At 39.0% G+C, this 24192-nt stretch overlaps 1 protein-coding gene across 1 annotated transcript; it reads right to left on the bottom strand.

The window, feature by feature from the left end:
• Positions 1–234: 234 nt before the first annotated feature.
• On the bottom strand, positions 235–22162 carry LOC125244517 (tripartite motif-containing protein 16-like; the record flags this gene model as incomplete). The annotated part of the gene is made up of 6 exons (XM_048154588.1): positions 235–1301; positions 19185–19207; positions 20050–20096; positions 20471–20698; positions 20785–20880; positions 21785–22162. Coding segments are annotated over 6 exons (1302 nt in total), but the record flags the coding sequence as incomplete, so codon positions are not given.
• Positions 22163–24192: the final 2030 nt, after the last annotated feature.

The raw sequence follows: 24192 nt of genomic DNA on the forward strand, positions 1-24192 counted from the left end.
AAATGAGTCAATATTAAATCAAATCACAATAATAATTAAATAATAATAATTGAATAAAAATAATAAAAAAAGTGTAGCTTACCAGAAATTGTAGCCTATCATGTAAACATTGTAACATGTCACTAAACCTAATAAAATTCAGCTTAGTTACTAAAATGTTTTGACAATCACAATACACTTAATGTGATGCAATAAAAACATTTTTTTTTTACATTTTTTACGACCTACCGACCATTTTTTATTTTTTTTGGCTGTTACGGCAAACCAAAATATTTTTAAGGATGGCCTTAGCCACGACCAGTTGTAGCAATAAAATACATGTTCTTACAGGTATTCAAGATTATTTTATTAATCATCTGGCATGCGATGAGCCATCTCGGTTATGTGTTTCATTCTCTTTTGACGCACATCTTGGTCCTCCGCTCGACCAGGAACTCTGTGCAATCCATATGGCCGTGGATTACACAAATGGTTTTATTCCAGGCCTGTAGTTTTGTGCTGTTGTTAAAACAACCAACCACACAACACGCTCTGCCCGGCATCACTGGACAGCATACGTACTAAAAAAACTATATAGCTAACATCTGCTACAGCCGCCTACGGGACCAACACGCTACTTCTGCTACTTCCTTAGCAGCAAGGCACGCAGTAATGGCGGCGCTGCTTTACTTCCGTGTTTCGCCGGATTTGTCTATAACATCTCACTGTTACTGATTCATCATGAGCTCAAAGCATTATGGGTAGAATCTCTCTACAGTATATTCTGATTCATCAACACAGTTTCATTGATGATCCAAAACCAAAAGTAAACCCAGGATAGAGCGGTTGAGTGAATGTGGTCTGGACTGTGTGGATGAGGCTCATTGTGTCTCCAGAGACGCTGTAGAAGGACAGAGTTCCTGCACTGTGATCCACATACACTCCTATTCTACGACTGGTGGACTCTACAGGGAGACGGATCTTCATGTTATTGTGACTGAATGAGTAATTGGAGGAAGAGCAGATCAAACTCCAGGACTGATCATTATTTCCAAACCCACACTCATTACCCCGTCCCTTCCTGCTGATGCTCTTATATGACACTGATATAAATACACACCCACTCCACTCAATCTCCCAGTAACAGCGTCCACACACACTCTCTCTACACAACACCTGAAGAATACATCCATCAAATCTTTCAGGATGATCAAGATGGGTCTGGACTGTGAAAATGTATGTGCCAGTAATCACTCTGTTCCTCTCAGACAGATGGAGGTGTTTATTCACAGTGTTCAGATCCAGTTTGAGCTGATGGGAATCTGATGGAGATAAAACACATCTGAATCAGGAATTATGAATCTGATCTTTTAATGTTTCTGAACTCTTCATGTTCAATATATCATCAGTGTCTCAGTACAGTTTACCAGATATCCTGTGAAAATCATCATTTACATCAGTGTTTTTTGGGTTTGTCTAATCAGTCTTTCCTGAATATTAATGTTGGTTATTATTCTGTGTTTATTATAATTTAAAGGCTTGTTATTATATTTACACCATTCAAATGTTTGAGGTCAGTGACTACGTTTACATGGACAGCAGTAATCTAATTACTGACCTTATTCTGAATAAGACAATATTATGATTAAGGTGTTTACATGAGTTGCTTTTAGAATATTCCATTCATGTTCCCATTTTACATGTTATAGAACTTAGATCGATTAATGGCAAACGTCATTACGTCCCCACAGCACGCTGTCCGACGTTCTCTACAGAATTTCACGTATTATAACCACACAGTTCGTGCCATATACAGTTTTGTGTGTTTTCATTTTTAATCTTACGAAAGCTTCAAGTGCAGTTAATTATTTGACATGCAATACGTGCAAATATATATACGGAGCCCGCACGTGACATGCAAGAATAAATAAATTGTGTGCATGATTTACTAATTCGTTCCCTCGATTTATACATAGAGGGAACACATTAGTAAATCGTTGGCACGATTTAGCCCAGGCTACTACTATTATCTCTCTCATGTGTGGGGCTCTGTAAATAGACAACGGTGGATACAAATTCTCCAGCAACAGGCCTCCTGTAGGCCTACTTTAATTCGGCAACTTTTATTCATGCCACTGCGACAAATTCAGAGGTACTGGATGAGAGATGAGGTGAGAGGAATTTGATTTGTGGCTTCTTGCTTGACGCTTGCTCTCTTGTTTGCCGTCAAAACGGTTGACCACTGCCGTGTGTGTATTATGTGTCCTGTGGCAAAATGTGGCGAAAACTCCCACATGACGTTAATAGTGTGATTAAGGTGTGTACATGTCTACAATGCACTCCAATAATGCGACTAAAATAGGAATACTGCACCTGTCTTAATTCGATTTGTGTTTACTTCGAGTATGACTTTAGTTGGATTAAGGTAATAAAACATCGCTGTTTACATGGTCCTTTCTTAATCAGAGTATTGTCTTAATCGTATTAATATCGGATTACTGCTGTCCATGTAAACGTAGTGAGTGTGATTCTTTTTAAAAGAAACTGATACTTTAATTCAGCAAGAATCCATTAAATTGATTCAGTGACTACGTTTACATGGACAGCAGTAATCTAATTACTGACCTTATTCTGATTAAGACAATATTATGATTAAGGTGTTTACATGAGTTGCCTTTAAAATATTCCTTTCATGTTCCCGTTTTACATTGTAACGATGTAGCGGTTCGTACAGTTATTAATCAATTTATGGATGAAATATGAATATAATAATTCATAAGGTTATGAATAAATTATGATTCATATATCGACCCAACGGGGAATTAAACGTATATTGTGAATCAATTACAACGAATTATAATCAATTACATATATGTTTACTTCTGGTTTAATAATTATTTAGAGAAACTGTTCGTTTGTCCAGCAAACTAAGTCCCTCACAGAATATTATAAACGGAGTTATTCTCTGGCCATGAAAATAACTTGCTATTAGCATAAAGCGATCGAAAAACGTTAAAGTGACTTGGTCTTCAGAGTTGAAAGAACTAGAACAGAACAATCGAGCATGAATTAAACAAGTGTTTAATATATGCAGCTATGACTGAGATTATACGTCTAAAATATATACAGAAGGTATACACATATATATACAGTCAAGAGTGAAAATGAAGAAAAGACATGGAAAAGAAAGATGATCAAAGAATGGCAAATTACACAGTCAATTCCACCTGTTTTGAGAGAGCCAGCACAGAAATCAGTTTAGACAAATTTCAGGTAAATTATAATACTTGCTTATTGGTTCAAGTCCGTGTGTATGCAGTTTCAATGCGCCTGGCTGGGTTGGTCACTTTCCGAGAGGGTTTCTCCGGCGGGGTTTTTGGCAAAAGAGGTTTAAACTGAAGAGTAACTTAGCCGAACAAGAGAGAGAAGAGAGAGAGAGAGTCTAAGGAAGTGAGTCCTCCCGAGCTGCGCGCGTGGTTGGGAAATGCGACAGGTGGTCACCTGAGGCGTCCGTGCACGAGGCATGCTCATGTGAGTCAGTCGGGAGACAAAGGTTTAGAAGAAGAGGAGCCAGGAGAAGGTGTGTGTCATTGTTTTTAAGGAAACCCAAGCTAACACACCTCCTGAATTGTAGCGACCAATAGATGCGCAGCACTATTTGGCGGGCAAAGTTCCTTTGTTTGGTCTCCTAGCTGAATTTGCATACTTAATGGCTATCAGCCCGGATTTCGAGATCGAGTGCTTTCTTCACAGTATCATTAAACACATAGAAAAATGCATATGTCAGCCATGTGACCCACCTCAGTGAATAGCTCGAGTCCGGAGCTTTACAGAGAGATCAAACTCGAACAGATCAGAAAGGCATAGACAAGAAGTTATGGTTTACAGACAGGATTCCCCTATTAAAATGCACACTAGCACAAATACACTCATTTAAACACTAGGAAACATGCATAGGCTCTAAAATATATCATGTATATATTCCAGCATAGTGGTAGTTCACATATACAGTTAAAAATGTATGATTGTGTGTTTCTGTATGTGTCTGTGTGTGTGTTTTTGTGTGTCCCTGTGTGTGTGGGGTGTTGGAATGTGGATCTGGTCAGTCTCTGGGGGGGTGCTCCTTTTGAAGTCACCAAAGTGAGGAAGTTGCACTTTCTGTTTACCCTCGCAGGTCCACAAAAGTGTCAAGTGGGCTCATCTTTGGCAGATCTGTTCAGAGCCGGGATGGTTTTACAACCCAGTCCAGCATGCTAAAAGCGTTCTGAACATTCCAAAGTTTATTGATTATCCTGATACGTGTGCATACGCTACAACATGTTATATAACATAGATCGATTAAGGGCAAACGTCATTACGTCCCCACGGCACGCCGTCCGACGTTCTCTACAGAATTTCACGTATCACCACACAGTTTGTGCTATATACAGTTTTGGGTGTTTCATTTTGAATCTTACAAAAGCTTCAAGTGCAGTTAATTATTTGACATGCAATATACATGCAAATAGATACGGAGCCCTGCACATGACATGCAAGAAAAAATAAATAAATTGTGCGCACGATTTACTAATTAAATTCCCTCGATTTATAAATGATATGCGCATGATTTAGAAATTGAGGGAACAAATTAGTAAACCGTTCGCACGATTTAGCCTAGGCTACTATTTATTTTCCCTCTCATGTGAGGGGCTCTGTAAATACAACGGTGGATACAAATTCTCCAGCAACAGGCCTCCTGTACTTTAATTCGGCAACTTTCATTCATGCCACCACGACAAACTCAGAGGTTCTGGATGAGAGATGAGGTGAGAGGAATTTGATTTGTGGCTTCTTGCTTGAAGCTTGCTCTCGTTTGCCGTCAAAACGGTATGTGTCCTCAGGGGCGTCGGACTGGGGGGGTAAAGGGTACCGAGTACCCAGGGCCCGAGGCAGGGGGGGCCCCTTAGAGGTCAGTTTTCTATACATACATATACATGCACTAACATTTGTATAGCATTTATGTACAAATAAAAAAGTTCCTGTGCAAAACTAAACTTGTAGTTAGGCACTGGTTTGGTATAAAAAAAAGTCATTTTCATGCTGTGCAGGGCCCCACCACCCCTCTCGAATCAATGTAAATGGTACGACCCGCAGGTCAGGTGCTTCTGCTGCCGACCTGCGGTGAATCGGTTAATGAGACAGGAGCTGGAGTTAGCCGAGATATGAACTAGGAAGACAGGGGAAGAGTCATGTCTTTCCTTAAGAAAGGAAAATCAGAAAACGAAAAGAAACGAAGATTAAAGAGAGAAAGGCAAATGAGGGCAAGCAGTTGCTCACTCAGTTTTTTGAAAAGAAAGGTGAGCTCCAAATGCATAATCGAGCATTGACATTGTTTTAACATAAATATCTACTCCAGGTAGAATAGCATACATTTATGTTCGTACTCTATTTGAATAATATACCAATACTTTATAGTATCACACCCTACATAGCGAGCAAACAATATTTCTGGGTAAATAACAGGGAGTGAGAAGCAGACGTAGGCGGAGCTGGGAGCTCAACACACTGCCACTCCAGGCAGCTGCGCAGCTTGTCTCCTCTTCTGCTGCAGTTCTCCCCAGAGTCAGACGTTTACATGAAAACACTGTATATTTCCCTCCATTGTCAAAATCTAACACCCGCGAAAACACAGATCGTTAGCGCCTATTTTACCACATTGTTATGCAAATTAGCTCGCGCACGCTCTTACATTAAGTACAGGATTGTTCTCAGTTTAATGCACATCTTAATGATTGAAAATGACTTATTTTAAAATGTAATTCAAAGACTGAATGTCTAGTTTGGCGGTTAGTGTACCCTGTGATTCTATAGTCTGCATTTATTTTAAACAGACAAATAATCAGCAATTAACTTGTACTTAGCCTACACTTTAAAAAAGGTATTGTGACAATAAAGGATATTTTAGCAACCATTTGAAGCCATATATTTCAGTTTCAGACCCTGCAGCAGCAGGCCCCTCATCATGGCCAGGTGAAAGCAGTGACAGTGAGGTGGATGTGACAGTGAGACAAGGTGAGCTTTTAGCGGAATTGCCTGTTTTAACACTTAGTAATTAGTAATAAAGTGTCAAGAGGAAATAAGCAAAATGGGTACATTATTGTACACATTTAAACTTTAAAGGGATAGTTCACCCAAAAATGAAAATTCTGTCATCATTTACTCTCCCTCAAGTTGTTCCAAACCTGTATGACTTTCTTTCTTCTGCTGAACACAAAAGAAGATATTTTAAAGAAGTAATAAAACAAAAATATATTAATCAGAGTGTGGCTTATTTTGTTTACATTTTAAGTGTTTTTATGATAAAAATGCAATACCCCACCCATTGGTATCACTATGGTATTTGGTACGGGGGCCCAGCAAGATGGTTTGTACCCAGGGCCCAAAATTTAGTGCTACGCCCCTGCTGAATAGAGCCCCTTTTTATAAGGTTCCATAAAGAACTGTGCAGTTTATTTTCATTATTCAGTATCTTTATATTATTATTACAATTTGAATATTAAAATTTTAAGAAATTTTAAGAAATAAATCATTTATATAATATAATATTTACATATGTATAGAATTTGCTATATACATTAAATACTATTTATTCTTTTAGAATTTCCACCCTGTTAGGTCTATAAACCTAACAGGGTGGAAAATTTTGAGCTAAGTTAGCCATAGCTCTTTGAGTGATTAACATTAAGCTAGGTAACCTTCTACAGATAAACATAACTTTTATAACTATGTCAGATTTGTTTTTACATTTTTTTGATAGGACAAACTTTCTCCATAATATAGCCTAACAGGGTGGAACTTTAAGGGTGGGACAAGCAGGATAAAATTTCAAAAACTAAAAAAAAAGTTAGGAGTGAGAGTTGAAGCTAACCTCAGCTTGTACAGTTGAATTCCAGCAAGAAAAAGAAATGATGTCACTTCTTGAAAATAGTCTCAATGAAATTGCAGTCGGTTTTGGAAGGCGAGAATATACATACTAATAGGGTGGAAGATGACTTCAGGGACAATTGAGGAAAATTCTAAAAAATTGAGGAAAATTCTAAAAAAGAAATTATAATTATATTTTCACATAATTTATATGTATGATTAGAGGAAGTTTAGCCTAGTCTATAACGTAATTTAAAAATATTTTGAGGTTTTTATCATTTCATGGTTTATATTTTTTCTGAAAGTTGATTACTTTGCACTGAGGACATAATAAAATTGAACGCATACATCAATAAAAAGGTGTGTAAAACAAAATAGTTTAACAAAAATCTATTATCTCTGTTTAAGTGATAAAGAAGACCTATATATATATAAATAAATCATTGAGACAGTAAAAGTCACTGCATAACAGGAATGACCCAATCGCCTCTGTGAAGTCTGTCTAAATTCAAGTGAGCTATCCCTGTTTGTTCCGTAATCACTGCGTTACAAGTGGCGCCCCAACGTTTTATCTCTGGCTTTGGATTTATGGAGAGGTTTGCACGGATGCAGAACTGGTTTGTGACAAGTGACACCGAAAATACTGCAATCTTCCTCGCCGACATGCGTGAGTCTGCATGAGGCCTATTCCAGTGCATACAGACTGAACTGCCTGACCTGTAGCAGACATTTTGTGTATGTGATGCAGCTGATATTTCTTCACATTCCAGTGGATTTATGTCGCTATGGAGACAATTTCCGTGGATTTAATTTGCACGTAGGATTGTGGTTCGTTGAGGTAATCGGGAATTTGACTATTTGTGAACTTTTACTGTTTCAGACCTGGTTTCCTCGTCCATTTGTGTTCATTCGCTGAAACTGTTGAATTGGTTGAATTGAACTTGAGAACTTTTTTTGATTTTGCACTGGATTATTTTTCCTGAACTGTTTTTTTGACCTGGATTTTTGTTGGCTGAAACAAACTGATTTTGTTGCAATGAACAGACTTGTTGATGACAACACTGAGTTAACTGACCAATCTGCATGCTTTGAGTATCCACCCAGGCGGAGAGTGACAGCATCAGCGGATTGCCTGGAGACACAGGTTGAGCCTTTGAAGGAGGAAGTGGCAATGCTGAGAAAATGCCTGAGTGAGTCTCTTGATCTACAGAGAGGTATTATTGACCGTTGCACACAAAACTTGCACATACCTCCTTCATACCAATTGCCTTTACAAGTCAGGCCTGTTGCTTCGTCAACCCCATATGCTCAAGCACAAACTGATCAAAAACACAGACTTCAGTCCTTTGAACTGGAAATGAATGCCAGAACTCAAAGTTCTCTTGAATTGAACAATGCAACCAGAACTTTGGCTTCAGTCTTGCATCAATTGAGATTGGAACCCCCAGTGTTTGTGAACAAGGTTCAACCTGATGACTGGCTTCTTCTCATGGATGGCTACAGAACTTCTTTGGGTCTCAGTGATGCTCAAATTTTGCTTGAATTGCCACGTTTCTTAGCTAAAGAGCCCAGGAAGTGGTTTATAGTACTGACTTCACACGTTATATCTTGGACACAGTTCTGCACCCTGTTCAAGACTGTATTTCTTCCTTCAGATAACCAAGAGTGTGTCTGGAGAGGTATTCTTGACCACGTTCAAGCAAGGAGAACGTCTCAAGGAGAATCATTTCCAATGTTTGTTGCACACTTGTTATCTGAATTTAAGAAACTTAAGTCACCACCTCCAGAACAGGAACAGATTGATCTTATCTGCAAGCATGCACTTGAGCGCTACAGAGTTGTTTTTTATGGCACACAAATTACTTCAGTCATAGACCTCTTGATGTGTGCCCATGAGTTGCACTCCACTCTTGGCCCTGACAGCCATAATGAACCAGTGGTGCAGAAATGCAAAAACATGCGAGATACTTTTTGTTTCAAATGTTCTGCTCCTGGTTTCACAGCTAGAAACTGTCCCAACTGCAACTTTGTGCAACAGACTGTGTCTTTTCCAGCCACTGACAAACAGACAAGTCCAGTTTCAAATGAGCCACAGAACCCTAGGGAGGAGGCTAAAGCCAAGACATATGCAGAAATGGAGGAGGAAAAACTAAATTCTGTTCAGCAGAAGGTAAACTTCAGGGGAGGGATGATGTTTCAACGAGGCAATCCCCCCTCCAAAAGATAAATGCGCCTCACCTTTATCTTGTGTCCCTGCCAGAGTCACTTGTTCTTGGACATGTGGAGGACCATTCTTCTCCTTCATTTTGGAACACACCTTTTATTGTTAAAGTTAATTTCTGTCACAAGGCCATTGATGCAGCACTGGACACAGGTGCCTCACTTTCGGCAGTTCATACAAACATGATTTCTGATGTCTTGCAACATTCTCAGAAGGTTCAACCTTGGATTTTCCCCCAATTCAGCTTGCCAACAGTGCTGTTTGCACTCCAACTGTCAAAAAGCCATGTGGTGACCACAGGTTTTGCGTAGACTACAGAGGCCTTAATCATCTGACACACAAGGATTCGTACCCACTGCCCAGAGTCAACGAATCATTGGACTTCCTGGCTCGTGGAAAATTTCTTTTGACTTTTGATTTGGCTCGGGGGTAGCCTACTGGCAGGTGTCAGTGGAGAAGCAGTCAAGACCAAAGACAGCTTTCGCATCAAACTGTGGCCTATTTCAATTCAAGGTTCTCCCTTTTGGAATCTGTAACGCCCCAGCTACGTTTCAGAGGGTGATGAACAATGTCCTTGCTGGCTTGGTCTATAAGTGCGGTGCAGTGTATCTTGACGACATCATCATCGCATCTCCGACCTTTGAGCAGCACTTGGAAGACCTCTGAGAAGTCCTGTCAAGACTAATGTCAGCTGGTCTTACTCTCAAGCTGAATAAGTGTCAGTTCTGTTTGAGTGAGCTTGTCTTTCTAGGATACAGGGTCACTCTACTCCACTCCAGGTATTTCTCCTGAACCGAAAAAGCTTGAAGCAGACACAGATTTCAGAACGGCAACAGATGTGAAACAAGTGAGAGGATTTCTCGGCCTCACAAGCCATTACAGAAGGTTCATTCCGAAATATGCAGAGAAAGCTGCGCCACTTTTTAAACTTACCAGAAAGAAAACGCCGTTCAACTGGGATGGCGGTTGTCAGGCTTCGATGGATTACTTGAAAAACTGCCTTACTTCTGAACCAATTCTTTGCCTCCCAGATTTTACACGCCCATTTTCCATCCACACTGACGCTTGTAACTTGGGCCTTGGTGCGGCCTTGATGCAGAAGGATGACATGGGGCGAGATGTTGTCATTGCTTTTGCAAGCAGGACTTTGCACAAACCCGAAAGACCATACTCAATACCTGAGAAAGAGTGTTTGGGAGTGATTTGGGCTCTGGAACATTTCAGACCTTACATTGCGGGCCTTCATGTAACCGTTTATACTGACCACAACAGCCTGAGGTGGCTAATGAACCGTCCCAACCCCTCTGGATGACTGGCGAGATGGTCCTTGCGCCTACAGGATTTTGACTTTAATATCGTCCACAGGCCGGGTGTTCAGAATAAAGTTTCAGATGCTCTATCACGCAGCCTACTGCAGAATTGTGAGGGCCCTATTGACATCCTTCCACCGCATGCTGTCATAGCTGGGTTGGATCTGCACAGTCTTTCCTCGGTCACAATCACAGACAAAGCGCAGTTGAGACAGTTGCAAGTTGGTGACCCACTGGTTGGCAGTCTTCTTCGAAACCTTGAAGGGGGCGGTATAGATGAAGAACATGTCATTCATGATGGTCTGCTTTATTTTAGGGACCCTAAGGTAATCTGCGGTCTCCACCCAATGAAGCAGCTTAAGTTATATGTCCAAACAGTAATTCGACCCACTGTATTCAAATACTATCATGACCATCCTACAGCTGACCACCTGGGTGTGACAAAAACGCTGGCCAGGAAAAGGCAAAGGTTCTTTTAGCCCAAAATGGCGACAGATGCGAAAAGATATGTTATTTCGTGTTCAGTGTGCCAGTTGATGAAGCCGAGCCACAGAAAACCAGCAGGCCTGATGGTTCCGATAAAACCAACGAAACCCTGGGAATTCACAGGAGTGGATTTTGTAGGTCCGCTTCCCCGTACACGGAGTGGAAATGAATATCTAATCGTCTTCGCTGACTACTTTTCAAAATGGGTGGAAGTGTGTGCAGTGCGGCCAGCGACAGCTCAAGTGGCAGCGAGTAAGTTTCTAAGTGAAATATTTGCCCGACATGGTGCGCCAACCTATCTCATATCAGATTGTGGGACCCCATTTGTGAGCAATCTTTTTGAGCACATGGTTGCTGCCCTTGGTACTGAACACTGGCTGACAACGGCATACCACCCGCAAACAAACGCCACTGAAAGGGTAAACCGCACTCTTAAAACTGCCATACGTGCTTACTTGGAGGACAAGCATCTGTTTTGCTCTTCGAATGGCTTGCCATGAAAGTACGGGTCACTCTCCAGCAATGTCATGAGTTGGAGACGCCACATGATTTGATAACACAGCCAAGAACTGAGGGAGTGGATGATCCTAATGTGCCTTTTCCCGAGAGTTTGAGAGTTTCCCTGCAAGATGCTCACGATCATGCCAGGTCTGCTTTAAGTGTGAGCCATGCAAAAAAGAAACGTTATTATGACAAGAAGCGATGCACGGTTTCATATGCTGTGGGGGACTTAGTCAGGGTTAAGACTCATCCAAGATCTGATGCTGATGCAAACTTTACTGTTAAACTGGCCCCAGTGTATGCTGGACCATTTCGCATCTCTAAGAAACTGTCTAGTGTTAACTATAAACTTTCAAATGTTGACACTGTAGAGGATGCTGGCGTGTATCATGTTGTAAATCTGCAGCCGTTTCATTTATGGGATACAGCCATGCCTACAGCAAGTTCCTATGGTGATGTTGAGATGTCTCTACCTTTGGATGTGGACTTTGATTCCCAAACAGACAGAGAGGAATCTGTTAATGCTGACCAAAGGGTTTATACAGACTATTCAAATGAACCTTTGAATCAACACTCAGATGAAAGTTCTCCAGAACATTGCACTGAAGAATCACTTGACCTTGTTCCTGACAGTATTGATGTTGAAGCTGTCTCTGGCTCTCATGACTTGGCACGTGACGTTGTTACTGATGAACCCACAAATCGGGGTCAGGGACGTTATGGACTGAGACAAAGAAAAGCCCCTAGAATTACTTCTGACTGGACGGTGAATAAGTGGACCAACCCCTACCATACACAAAGGTTTGACTTGTAGTGACAACAGACCAAGGTTCAGTGTTACTTAAATGTGTTAATTGTTAATGTTCATGCATATTCATATTCACGCTCCCATTAAACTGTTGTTGATCTGCATTGTATGTGTGATCCGAGCACCACATGTATGCAGGTTATTTTCAGTCTTTTTTCTGTTGCTCCTTTATTTATTTTTTATTTATTTATTCTTTATTTATTATTTATCAAGTAATGCTGTGGATGGCACAACATTTGTGACAGACAGTCATACAAGTTCCATGGGGAATAAAGCGTTGTTTGTGTGATTGCCACTCGCCTCTGTGAAGTCTGTCTAAATTCAAGTGAGCTATCCCTGTTTGCTCCGTAACTACCGCATTACTAGCTCTAGCTCTGACCAGGAAACTTTCCCAAAACTTGATACTGATATGATGTAGTCTCTCTCAGTAAGAGGTTCAGACAATATTTGTCATCATTCTCTAGTTTTTGAAGATGAAGTGTAAAGTAAATGCTTTAAGTGTGAATTGGTCAAGTAGGATTCAGGCCTGAGTGACCCCAGTGACCTCGGCTGTCATGGTCAGCTAGAAGAGTAAATAAATGTTTTAACATAGCAGAATATCCTACTTAGACAGTTTTCTTTACATATCTTACACAGTTATGATGAATCTTGGCTAATTTGGTTGTTTGAGCAAATTAATTAAGTAAAAAACAAATACATATTCCCGGAAGAAACACCAGTACTGTATTCCTGATATGAGTCAGACCCTCAGTCCCTTCTCAGATACCTAATACAAACACTGCCAGTAACATAAATAGAAAAAAATATGATTTTCAATTTATCCTAGAATACAAGAGGGATTATAAATAAATTCCTTTCAATATATTTTACATTTATTAATACATTGACATTTATCAATTTTACAGCAAATTGCATATTTTTAAATTTTAATATTTTAATGAATCCTGTGTGTGATCGTTTCAGTTGAAAAGTAGTTTTGATAGTAATAATAAAAATGATTTATGTGACATTACAATAAGAACTGAATGACTGATTTTCATCAACACAAACAGAGAAACTTGAGAAAAGCACAGATACACACCGTCACTCATCATGACACACACACACACACACTGATCTCACTGTCTATATGAGGATTCATTACACACATTTATTCTGACAAGTTATTTCACTGACAGAAGTTCAGCTGTAGTATTAATGTAATGAAGAGGAAATAAGAGACTCTATAACATCTCACTGTTACTGATTCATCATGAGTTCAAAGCATTATGGGTAGAATCTCTCTACAGTCTATTCTGATTCATTAACACAGTTTCATTGATGATCTAGTATAAACCCTAAACCCAGGATAGAGCGGTTGAGTGAATGTGGTCTGGACTGTGTGGATGAGGCTCATTGTGTCTCCAGAGATGCTGTAGAAGGACAGAGTTCCTGCACTGTGATCCACATACACTCCTATTCTACTGCTGATGGACTTTACTGGGAGTTTAGTATTTATGCTTTTGTGACAGAATGAGTAACTGGAGGAAAAGCAGGTCAAACTCCAAGACTGATCACTAGCTCCAAACCAACACTCTACCTCTCCCTTCCTGCTGATGCTCTTTGACACTGATATATCCACACCATCTCCACTCCACTCAATCTCCCAGTAACAGCGTCCACACACACCCTCTACACACAACACCTGAGGAAAATACTCAAATCTGTCTGGATGATCAGGATACGGCTGGACTGTATTAGTGTAAGTAATCACTCTGTTCCTCTCAGACAGACAGAGACGTTTATTCACTGTGTTCAGATCCAGATTGAGCTGATGGGAATCTGATGGAGATAAAACACATCAGAATCAGGAATTATAAATCTGATCTTTTAATGTATCTGAACTCTTCATGTTCAATATATCATCAGTGTCTCAGTACAGTTTATCAGATATCCTGTGAAAATCATCATTTACATCAGTGTTTTTTGGGCTGGTCTAATGCTGTGTTTATTATAATTTAAAGGCCTGTTATTATATTTACACCATTCAAATGTTTGAGGTCAGTATGATTTTCTTTTAAAAGAAACTGATACTTTAATTCAGCAAGGATCCATTAAATTAATTCAACAATAAATGTAATAATTTGATTTACAAGTTTTTAAGCATTGTATGTCTGTTGTATTGTTGGTGATTTTCAGTGCTGTAGACTTTGGTGATCTTGAACTTTCTTTAAATTCAAAAAATCAGTTTCCCCAAAGAGACTTGTTACAAAATCCAGTTTAGGATAAAATCATAGTGATTTTTTTTCCAGAAGAGTTTTCAGTTTCTTACTTTCCTTAAACTCTTAAAAATACTACTACTGTGATTTTACCTGCAATATTGTTTAATACCTAATATTGAATGTTTTTAATTGGCTTTCAGTGAAAAATAATCATATTTATTCATTAGTTTCAGAAGATTTCCTGTTTTTGAAGAATATATTGAATCCTCAGTTTAGTGCTGTCCTGATTCACATCTTTGGTAAAGGCACGAGTTAATTCCATTTCTTTTTATTTCATATTTCTATTTCACTCCTTCTGTTTATCAAAAATTTTAGATAAAAAAACACCTCCACAAATTCCACAATTTTATTTTCCATTTTAAAATATGTTAAAATAGAAACTGTTTTTTTTATAATGATAAATATTTCACAATATTACTGTTTTTACTGTATTTTGGGATAAAATAGCAGAAGAGACTTATTGACCCCAAACTTTAGATCAGTGGTGTATATTATTTATATATTTTTTCTAATATATATTTTTTGGTATATGTTATTATTATTATTATTATTAATTAGTGGTGCTTGTTTCTCTTGCATACTTCTTCTTATTCTTCTTCTGGACAAAACTTCGGTCCCGCAGCCTTTGTCATCAACCCATGAATGAGCCGTCAAATTGTGTGGATTATTGAAGAATGGCGTGCTGTGACTTTTATGAGCAATCGGGTGTACGATGTTCTTCCGGCGGGTGAAAAAAGTAGCTGAAAAATCCCATAGACTTTGCATTGTGACAAACTTTGACGAGTCATAGCTCAGAGCAAGGATTTCGTAGAAACATGTAGGTTACCACGTTTGAAGAGGTTGACAGGCTCTGTAAGAAAATACCTCAAAATGGAGTGTAAGTTGTACCACTGGGGCGCAAAAGCTCCCCAAATTTGCCCCACTGACATACTATGGTGAAGGGTCAGCCCATGAAACAGGAAATGACTGCATGTTGTTTTTCCTACTATGGTAAATTCCATAGGGATTTTGTATTGAACATAACTCTGGATCACAGTGTCATAGAGACAAGGGGGCTCATTTCACTCAGACAACCAATCAGTCTCTCAGGATCATTCTGAAGCTATCAAGCCACATCTTAGCAACCATTTAGGGCACCCTAGCAACAGGTTCCATGGACTTCCATTGAAAAAAGATCAAAGGAATATCTTTGGATAGAAGTGTCATAGAAACATGGGGGTGAGCTTGTTTCCCTTGGAGGAGAAAACAGCCAATCACGAATCACCTTCAACACTTCCTAGCTACACCCTATCAACCACTGTCAAATACCCTAGCAACCGAGACCCAGAGGTATATCTTCAAATCTGAATGTCACAGAGGCATGGGGGTTGGTTTACACTGTGTGCAGAATTATTAGGCAAGCTAACTTTCTGATCATATTTTTTTTCCAAACACATTTTACCAATTTCAATCCACATCAATCTTAATAACTACTATTAATAATGTTTTTAATCATTTATAAGTGATATATAATTGTTCATGAAGGTTGGAAATGAAAAATGCCTTATATTCAGGTGTGCAGAATTATTAGGCAGGTTTGCTTTTACAGGCAAAATGAGCCAAAAAAGAGATTTAACTTAGACTGAAAAGTCAAAAATTATTAAATACTCACGAGAAGGACGCAATACTAATGCAATACTAGAAATTGCAAAGTTAAAGCATGACCAATGGACAGCAAAATGCTCATTAGGTCAGCGGGGTCATACAAAAACAGGTGGAAAAGAAAAGACACATGTTAACTGCAAAAGAGTTAAGAATTAAGGTGAAGAGTTAAGTGTGAAACCATCAGGAACCTTTTAGTCTCCAGCGCCACCATTTTCCAGAACTGCGACCTACCTGGAGTCTCCAGAAGTGCAAGGTGTCTCAGAGACTTAGTTAGGTTAGCTAAAGAATCCTAAAAAATGACCCGCTCTTAATGGTGCTGGTCCTTCAGGAGTCACTCTCAATCTGTCTGTCTATAAGGCCTATAAAAACCCAGTCTTCATGTATTTCACAACATTTCAGCTTGTGATTATTATTAAGAGCGGGTCATTTTTTAGGATTCTTTAGCTAACCTAAGTCTCTGAGATCCTGACACCTTGCACTTCTGGAGACTCCAGGTAGGCTGCAGTTCTGGAAAATGGTGGCGCTGGAGACTAAAGGGTTCCTGATGGTTTCACACTTAATTCTTCACCTTAATTATTCAATCTTTTGCAGTTAACATGTGTCTTTTCTTTTCCACCTGATTTTGTATGACCCCGCTGACCCCATGAGCATTTTGCTTTCCCTTGGTCATGCTTTAACTTTGCAATTTCTAGTATTGCATTAGTATTGCGTCCTTCTCGTGAGTATTTAATAATTTTTGACACTTCAGTCTGAGTTAAATCTCTTTTTTTGGCTCATTTTGCCTGTAAAAGCAAACCTGCCTAATAATTCTGCACACCTGAATATAAGGCATTTTTCATTTCCAGCCTTCATGAACAATTATATATCACTTATAAATGATTAAAAACAATATTAATAGTAGTTATTAAGATTGATGTGGATTGGAATTGGTAAAATGTGCTTGGAAAAAAAATATGATCAAAAAACCAGCTTGCCTAATAATTCTGCACACAGTGTATATCATTCATACTGGCAAGCAGCCTTTGGAGTATCATCACTGGCAGCTGCAAAACCACTACCTAGCAACCAAACAGAGTACCCTAGCAACCATTCACCAAGACCTATATCTGCGTCAGAACATCGTAGAGACATGGGGGTTGACTCATTTGACACATGCTAGCAAACTGGACTTCCAACGCATGCAAGCATAGAATAGCTACATGTTAATAGTGATTAGCTAAGTCACAGCTTTCATTGGCCAAGGACCACCCAAGAGGACGTTTGACTGACATGTAACGCAACCAAACACAGTTCGTTTTGTTCCGCATCATGTTTAGGGGAGTAAAAATGTTGATGTCCCTGCAAAAACAGACTGGCATGCATCTAATAAATGATTAATTCAAGAATGTTGTGTAAGTTTACTGCAATAATGGAGCCGCAAACTTCACATACTTTTGAAAATCCAGCGTTTAGTTGATCCTGATAAGCGCTTGTAAACACGACAGCGTTCTTCTTCCACAAGGGGATTTAGCACCACAGCATTTTGAAAAAAGGATGTGACACACGCGTCTCCTGGACATCCTGTATAATTCAAACAACCAGATGAAGACTTCAAAACTCCTGAAGTGTTTCCAGATAAGTGTGCCATATGCATCAGACATTCAACCTATGGTCCGTGAGGGTGAGGTCTGAGGCACCCTAGCAACCGAGTGCCGAGTTTTGCCACTGCAAGAACCACTCACATTTTCTTCAGTAAATGTACATTCTAGTATTATTATTACTATTCACCTATATATCATTTAAAAGCTTGTCATTAATTGCCACATAACAGACTTGACTGGATAGTTTAAATATTATCATTAGTTTCCTAAGGATCAAAAAAGCCACGTGAATAGAAATTATATTTATGAGTGTTAAATAAACACTTTAAAAATTTGGTGCTGAAACCATATTTACATAGATTATCACAAACTGCAGCCAATCAGCAAACAAGAAGAATTTATAGTAGGGGTGTAACGGTTGATCCATGATCCGTATGAACCAGGCCCCACGGTTCCAAGTGCATGTGATTCGTGGATTAACTGCATTTAGCCATTATATAGTGAAAGTTTATTATTTGCACGTTTATAAGTCTTACCAATTCAAAATAAGAAGAGCCAAATTTTGCAATTAGTGTAGTATTAAAGGTTAAAATAGAGAAAAGGGTTTTAATTTCCGATTCAAAAAGGCAAATTAGAGTAATTTTGTGGCCGGAAAAATAATAATTTACATTTGCCATGTTTTACCACTAGTTGCCTGTATGACTCTTTAAAGGGTTAGCTGACCCAAAAAAGACCTTTGTTCATCTTCGGAACACAAATTAAGATATTTGATGAAATCCTAGAGGTTTTTTATCCTCCATAGAAAGCAACGAAATTACCACATTCAATATCCAGAAAAGTAGTAAAGATATCCTTTAAATAGTCAATGTGACTGCAGTGGTTCAACCTCAAATGTTAAGAATCAACAAGAATACGTTTTGTGCGCAAAAACAAAACAAAATTGATGACTGATTTCAAACCGAAATTTTGTTTACCCCACTGGCAGATTATTTTGTTTGTTTTAAGGAAAAACTCACTTAATTTTGACTTATTTTTTTTTCTGACAACATGACATGAGGGAATTTAGATTTTTGGGTGAATTAACCCTTTAATAAATATACATGCATCTACTAATCTAGTTGGTCAAAAGACAATTACTGATCATATCTGCTTACTTATTTTTAGTTTTTTTCATGTGAATAAACATTTAGACATCATCAAACACTAGATTTTTAAAATGTGAAATTTAAAAAAAAAGGTAATAACTAGCATCCTAATTTGTTTTTTTTTTGTTTTTTTTGTTTTTTTGATACTCGTATAAGCACACACAAGCAAAAGTTTAACCCAAGAAAAGTTTAAAATAGTAGTAAAAAGGCATTCAACAAAATATTTTTCCCTTTATGTACAGTAGGCTGAATTGATACTGATATGTGTGACAATACCTTTCGTTCTCCTTCTACAGGAAGAACATGAACACGCTTAGTTTCTCTGCTTGTTTTCTTAGTGACTTACATTGTAGGAAGTCATTCCTGGTTCTGGGAACAATGTTGGTGAAAGTGACTGTGGAAATCAACAGACATGAAGAGTGTGATTATCATGTCAAGAGAAAATGATCCCTGCATCCGTTCCTAAGACATTTCTAATATGATCTTCTACATGATATGAGATGATGGAGGTTCATTTCTGAGAGCAGATTAATCTCCAGGACTTTACCTCTGTCAGAGATCTTCTTCAGCTCCTCTTTGCAGAAATCCTCCAGTTTGTCTCTCAGCTGAAGGACAGATTCTCTCACAACATCAAAAGAGAGAGAGAACTGAAGGGATCGTCATTTACGTCTGTAGATTCAGGAGGAGCTGAGAGAGACTGGAAACTCTACAGAAAACAGAAATCAAAGCTCATCACCTCCACACTTCAGCCAATAACCTGCACTACTGTCAGATTTGAGCAGCTCTTGTTGATCTTTAGTAACTCTCCTCAATCCAGCACTTTCACAGCATCAGATTCATTCTTCTCATGTTCATTATATCATGTTAGAGCTGTAAGATCTAGAGTTTGACACTTACACTATATGTGAACTTTCTAGGAAAACACTTGATGATCAAACATCTGGCAATAACATAAATGTAACAGATCAAGAGCATCAATAGAGTCACATGACAGGGTTGAGTAGATTTGATCAGGAAAAGCAGTTCAAAGGCAATGAGTAGATTGACCATTATTTATAACTTTTGAGGAGTTAGTGGCTTTGAAATTCACAAGGACTCTTAGGACACGATCCTAAGATCAGGTTTTGTGGTTTAAATACGCTGAAGCATCACTAATATACAGCCTCACTTCCTGTTAGAGGACTTCACTGTCAAATTCATTAATGTGTTACTGAAAATTATTATAAAAGGTTTCAGCAGGTTTGAAGATTATATGATGCTAAACAAAAGATTATAAAAAGATAAGTAAAGAGATGATGGGAATTCCAGCTGGAGGAAACTAAAACTAAAAAAATTAAAATAAATAAATATTAGTTTTTAAATTATTGGTTTTGAGCTGTTGTCGTCTGGAAGTTCAATATATTTTTCAGAAAAATGTTTCTTAAGAGATTTCCAGAGCTGAACTGCATTTGTAAGAGCGTCTCTTCAAAAGAAGAAGATCAGATGAGAGTCTGACTGATGATTATATAATAACCGAACACACAGATCAACACTTCAGTCAACGGCTCATTCTGCTCTCGTGAAATGTTTCTCTGTGAGTCTCTTGCTCAAGTCCACTATGATCCTGTTCTTCTAGATCTCTGTTACCTGCAGGAAATGGATGTGATCCTGTGTGTGTGAAAGCTGCTCCAGCTCAGCGTCTCTCCTCCTCAGATCATTGATCTCCTGCTCCAGTCGCTCCAGTCGTCCTTCAGCTAGACTCACTGCAGTCTTTTCCTGATCTCTGATCCGCTGTGTGGCCTCAGAGCAGCTTCTCTCAATGGAGCGGATGAGCTCAGTGAAGATCCTCTCACTGTCCTCCACTGCTGTCTGTGCAGAGCGCTGTTAGGACACACATCACAATCACACAGTGGCTTCAGTGAGTCCTGACTGAGACTTGTCAAACTTCTCTTCTTCTCCAGACTCACCTTATGAGACTCCACAGCCTCTCTCAGCTGCTGAAGATCTTCCTCTCTCTGCTGGATCCTCTGCTGGAACAACCTCTGCGTCTCCTTCAGCTGGTGCTAAAGGACAAACCAATAACAGGAGAAACATCACATAAATCATCAAGTAAACAGATATGAATCCAATATCAGTGAAGTGCTGAGATTGAGGGGTTAAAGATCTTTCATGATAAGGTTATAGGTTCATTCATAAGTATCAGCATTATTTCATCAATGTCTAGTTTTATAGGGATAGTTCACCAGAAATGTAAATTCTTTCATTGTTCACTCATCCTCATGTCTTTACAAACTTGAGTAATTATCTCTTTCTCTATAATATTCTGTATAATATCTGTTTCTAGAGCCCAAATCAAATATGGTGACACGTGAATAACATCAAAACTCACTGGCTCATGCATGTCACTTGACTAAACATGCCACCATATTTGATTTTTCTATTCGCTTCAGAAGACTCAGTTTTCATATATCCATACTAAATAGTATGCGACAATAATAATAGTGTGGAATAATATGAGTAAATGATGAATATTCATTTTTTTGGCTGAACAGCTGGTTTAAAGGGGTATTATGGGGTATTTTTCCATGTTAATCTTTCTTTGCTGTTTGACATTGAAAAAGGTTTGCAAAGTTACAAAATCCCTTCAAAGGCAGTTCTCTCTATATCAGTGTCACTGTTTCTGAGCTCCCTGAAATGCCTCCATTGTAGTCTTGAGTTTTCTTTCGGAATGAACATATATCCCTCATTTAAATAATTCCCGCCAAAGATATACACAAAATAACATTGAGTTGTGTTAATAGTGTGTTGTCATTATGTCTAAGAGACACTGTTTTTACCCCTAAATCTAAACCCTTTTTTCAGCCTTCCTAATGCAGACTAACTTGATGGTTAAAATGTACTTTTAACACTATTCCAGTAGACCCCATAAACAAAATTATGTAAATGAGCATAATGGGAAGTCCATACCTGTTTCTCTGTCCTCTGTGCTGCAGCTGATACAGTGTCGTGGTTTTTATGTTCATACATCGTACACAGCACACATATATACTCCTGATCAGTGCGGCAGAAAACCTCAAGGATCTTGTCATGTTTCGGGCAGATCATCTCCTGCAGTCGTCCAGTGGCTTCAGTCAGATTGTGTCTCTTTCCTTTAAAGAAGGTCTCATGTTGTTCAAGGTGATTCTGACAGTAAGAGTTCAGACACACCAGACAGGACTTGACGGCTTTGTGTTTTCTTCCAGTACAGACGTCACACTGCACATCTCCAGCTCCAGCGTAAGAGTCAGCAGGAAGTGTAATCTTCTTCAGTTTCTCCACCATTTCAGTCAGAATGGTGTTTTTAGCTAAAGCAGGTCTTGGACTGAAGGTCTGTCTGCACTGAGGGCAGCTGTAGACTCTCATCTGATCCTCCTGATCCCAGCAGTCTGTAATACAGATCTTACAGTAACTGTGTCCACAGGGAATGGCCACTGGATCCTTCAGGAGATCCAGACACACTGGACACCTGAACTCATCCTGAGAGAATCTGGCTTCTGCCATTTTACTGCATGAACACAGAGACACAAACACACAACAGCTCAACTACACTCAGGTAACTCTGGACACTGAACTCAGGTGATTCCTGTTTCCTGGTTCTGTGTTTGAGTGACGTGTGTAAAACAGGCGTGTCTGTAAAACAGCTTCCTCATTCCTGGTCCGGAAGAGCCTCATTGCTGCTAAGTTTTTAGTTTTCATGGGTGTTTCCACACACATTGTGTTTAATCAGTCTCAGACACACACAAAAAAATAAGTTAGAGAGAAGCAAGACAACATTCTTAAAAGTTCAGTAATTCTGTATCCTAAATACTGGAGACTGAAAACCATGTCCTAAATTACAGTTCCTTAAAGTCACCATGAAATGCAAATTGCCAGATCTTGTTTTTATTGAATATTGCAGTATGTATTATAAATGATTTATCCATGCACATAGAGCTAGATGATAAAAAAATTATCGTTATAGGGGGGGAATGATAAAATTGAATTTAAAAAAACTGATGATAAAACTGATGAAACAGCGATGACATTGTTGTATCGTAGATACAATGGAAAAAACTCAAAGACAAACCCAATACCACCTTTAAAAGGGGGTGTATAATGCTATTTCATGCATTCTGACTTATTTACTCTGTTAAAGAGTTGGATTCTCATGCTAAACATGGCCAAAGTTTCAAAACACGAGTTGGACGAATGACGGAGTATTTCTGTTCCAAAAATACTCTTCCAAATCCTCACGAACTTCAGGTTTTTTTTTTCGAGTATGGGCCTGAGTGATGTAAACAGGGGTGGAATTCCTTGTACGGGCACTTCTCCCGGATGGGCGCGCACACACGTCTTCCAGAGCGAGAGAGCAAGGGCACGCCTATCAACGTGCGGTCGGGTTTACGGAAGTCGTCGGCAGCGCTGCACAGGTCACAGGACTTCACGAAATCAACAATGTCACCAAAGAAGTGTGTGTTTGGTTGTGAGGGAAAGATAACCTTGCTTCCCAAAGAACCCAGTGTTCAGTGGAGCTGAGAGTTTTGTCCTCATGCATTACATTGATGCACTGTCGATGTTTCTCATTAAAATATATATTCTTCATATGAATGGAGAATATCTCGTGTTTTCCTGTGGCTGCTTGAGCTCTCAGGATTGGCGCTTATGGTTTCATAAACAAGACCCAGTTCTACGCTGGATTTACAGATCGCTTGAAACTGAAAGATGGAGTGGTCACAGTGATAATGATCCCGGTCATGAATACAGTGAGTACATGAGTACATCGATGTTACTGTCACTGTCCTTGCCGTTCAGAATAAAAGAGAACAGAAATTAAGAAAGCACTTAATTACCATTGTGTACGAAATTTGGTATATAAATAAACTTGCCTTGCAATGAAGCTAAAAATATAAACAACTACAACATGTTGATATGCTATATTTTTATTATAAAACTCTTACAACAAACATGTCTTCTAATATCTCCAATTGTTGCGTACACCGAACTGCAGCGGACACATTTGTAAATGACTTTACTTGGACCCATTGTGCGAGCTGTCTCCTTAATCCCACGTGGTTTATATACATGTTGCTGCTGATTGGGCTGACATTTTTGACACACTCACCAAACAAGAGAAAACGTACTGCACTTCTGAGCCATTGTATCTTGTTTTTCCGCGTCTTGGTTTTTCTTTCCTGTGTCCTGGATTACGTTTTGCCCACATACCCTGCCTTGTTCTTTGTTTGTTATAGTTTGACCTGCCTGCCTGTGTTTAGACCTGTTGCCTGTTTTTGGATTATGATAGTGTGGATTACACCCTGAATAAAACACTGCATTTGGATCCTCAACCATTTGTGTCT

The sequence above is a fragment of the Megalobrama amblycephala genome, linkage group LG14 (genome assembly GCF_018812025.1).
Source record: "Megalobrama amblycephala isolate DHTTF-2021 linkage group LG14, ASM1881202v1, whole genome shotgun sequence".
Taxonomy (NCBI): Eukaryota; Metazoa; Chordata; class Actinopteri; order Cypriniformes; family Xenocyprididae; genus Megalobrama; species Megalobrama amblycephala.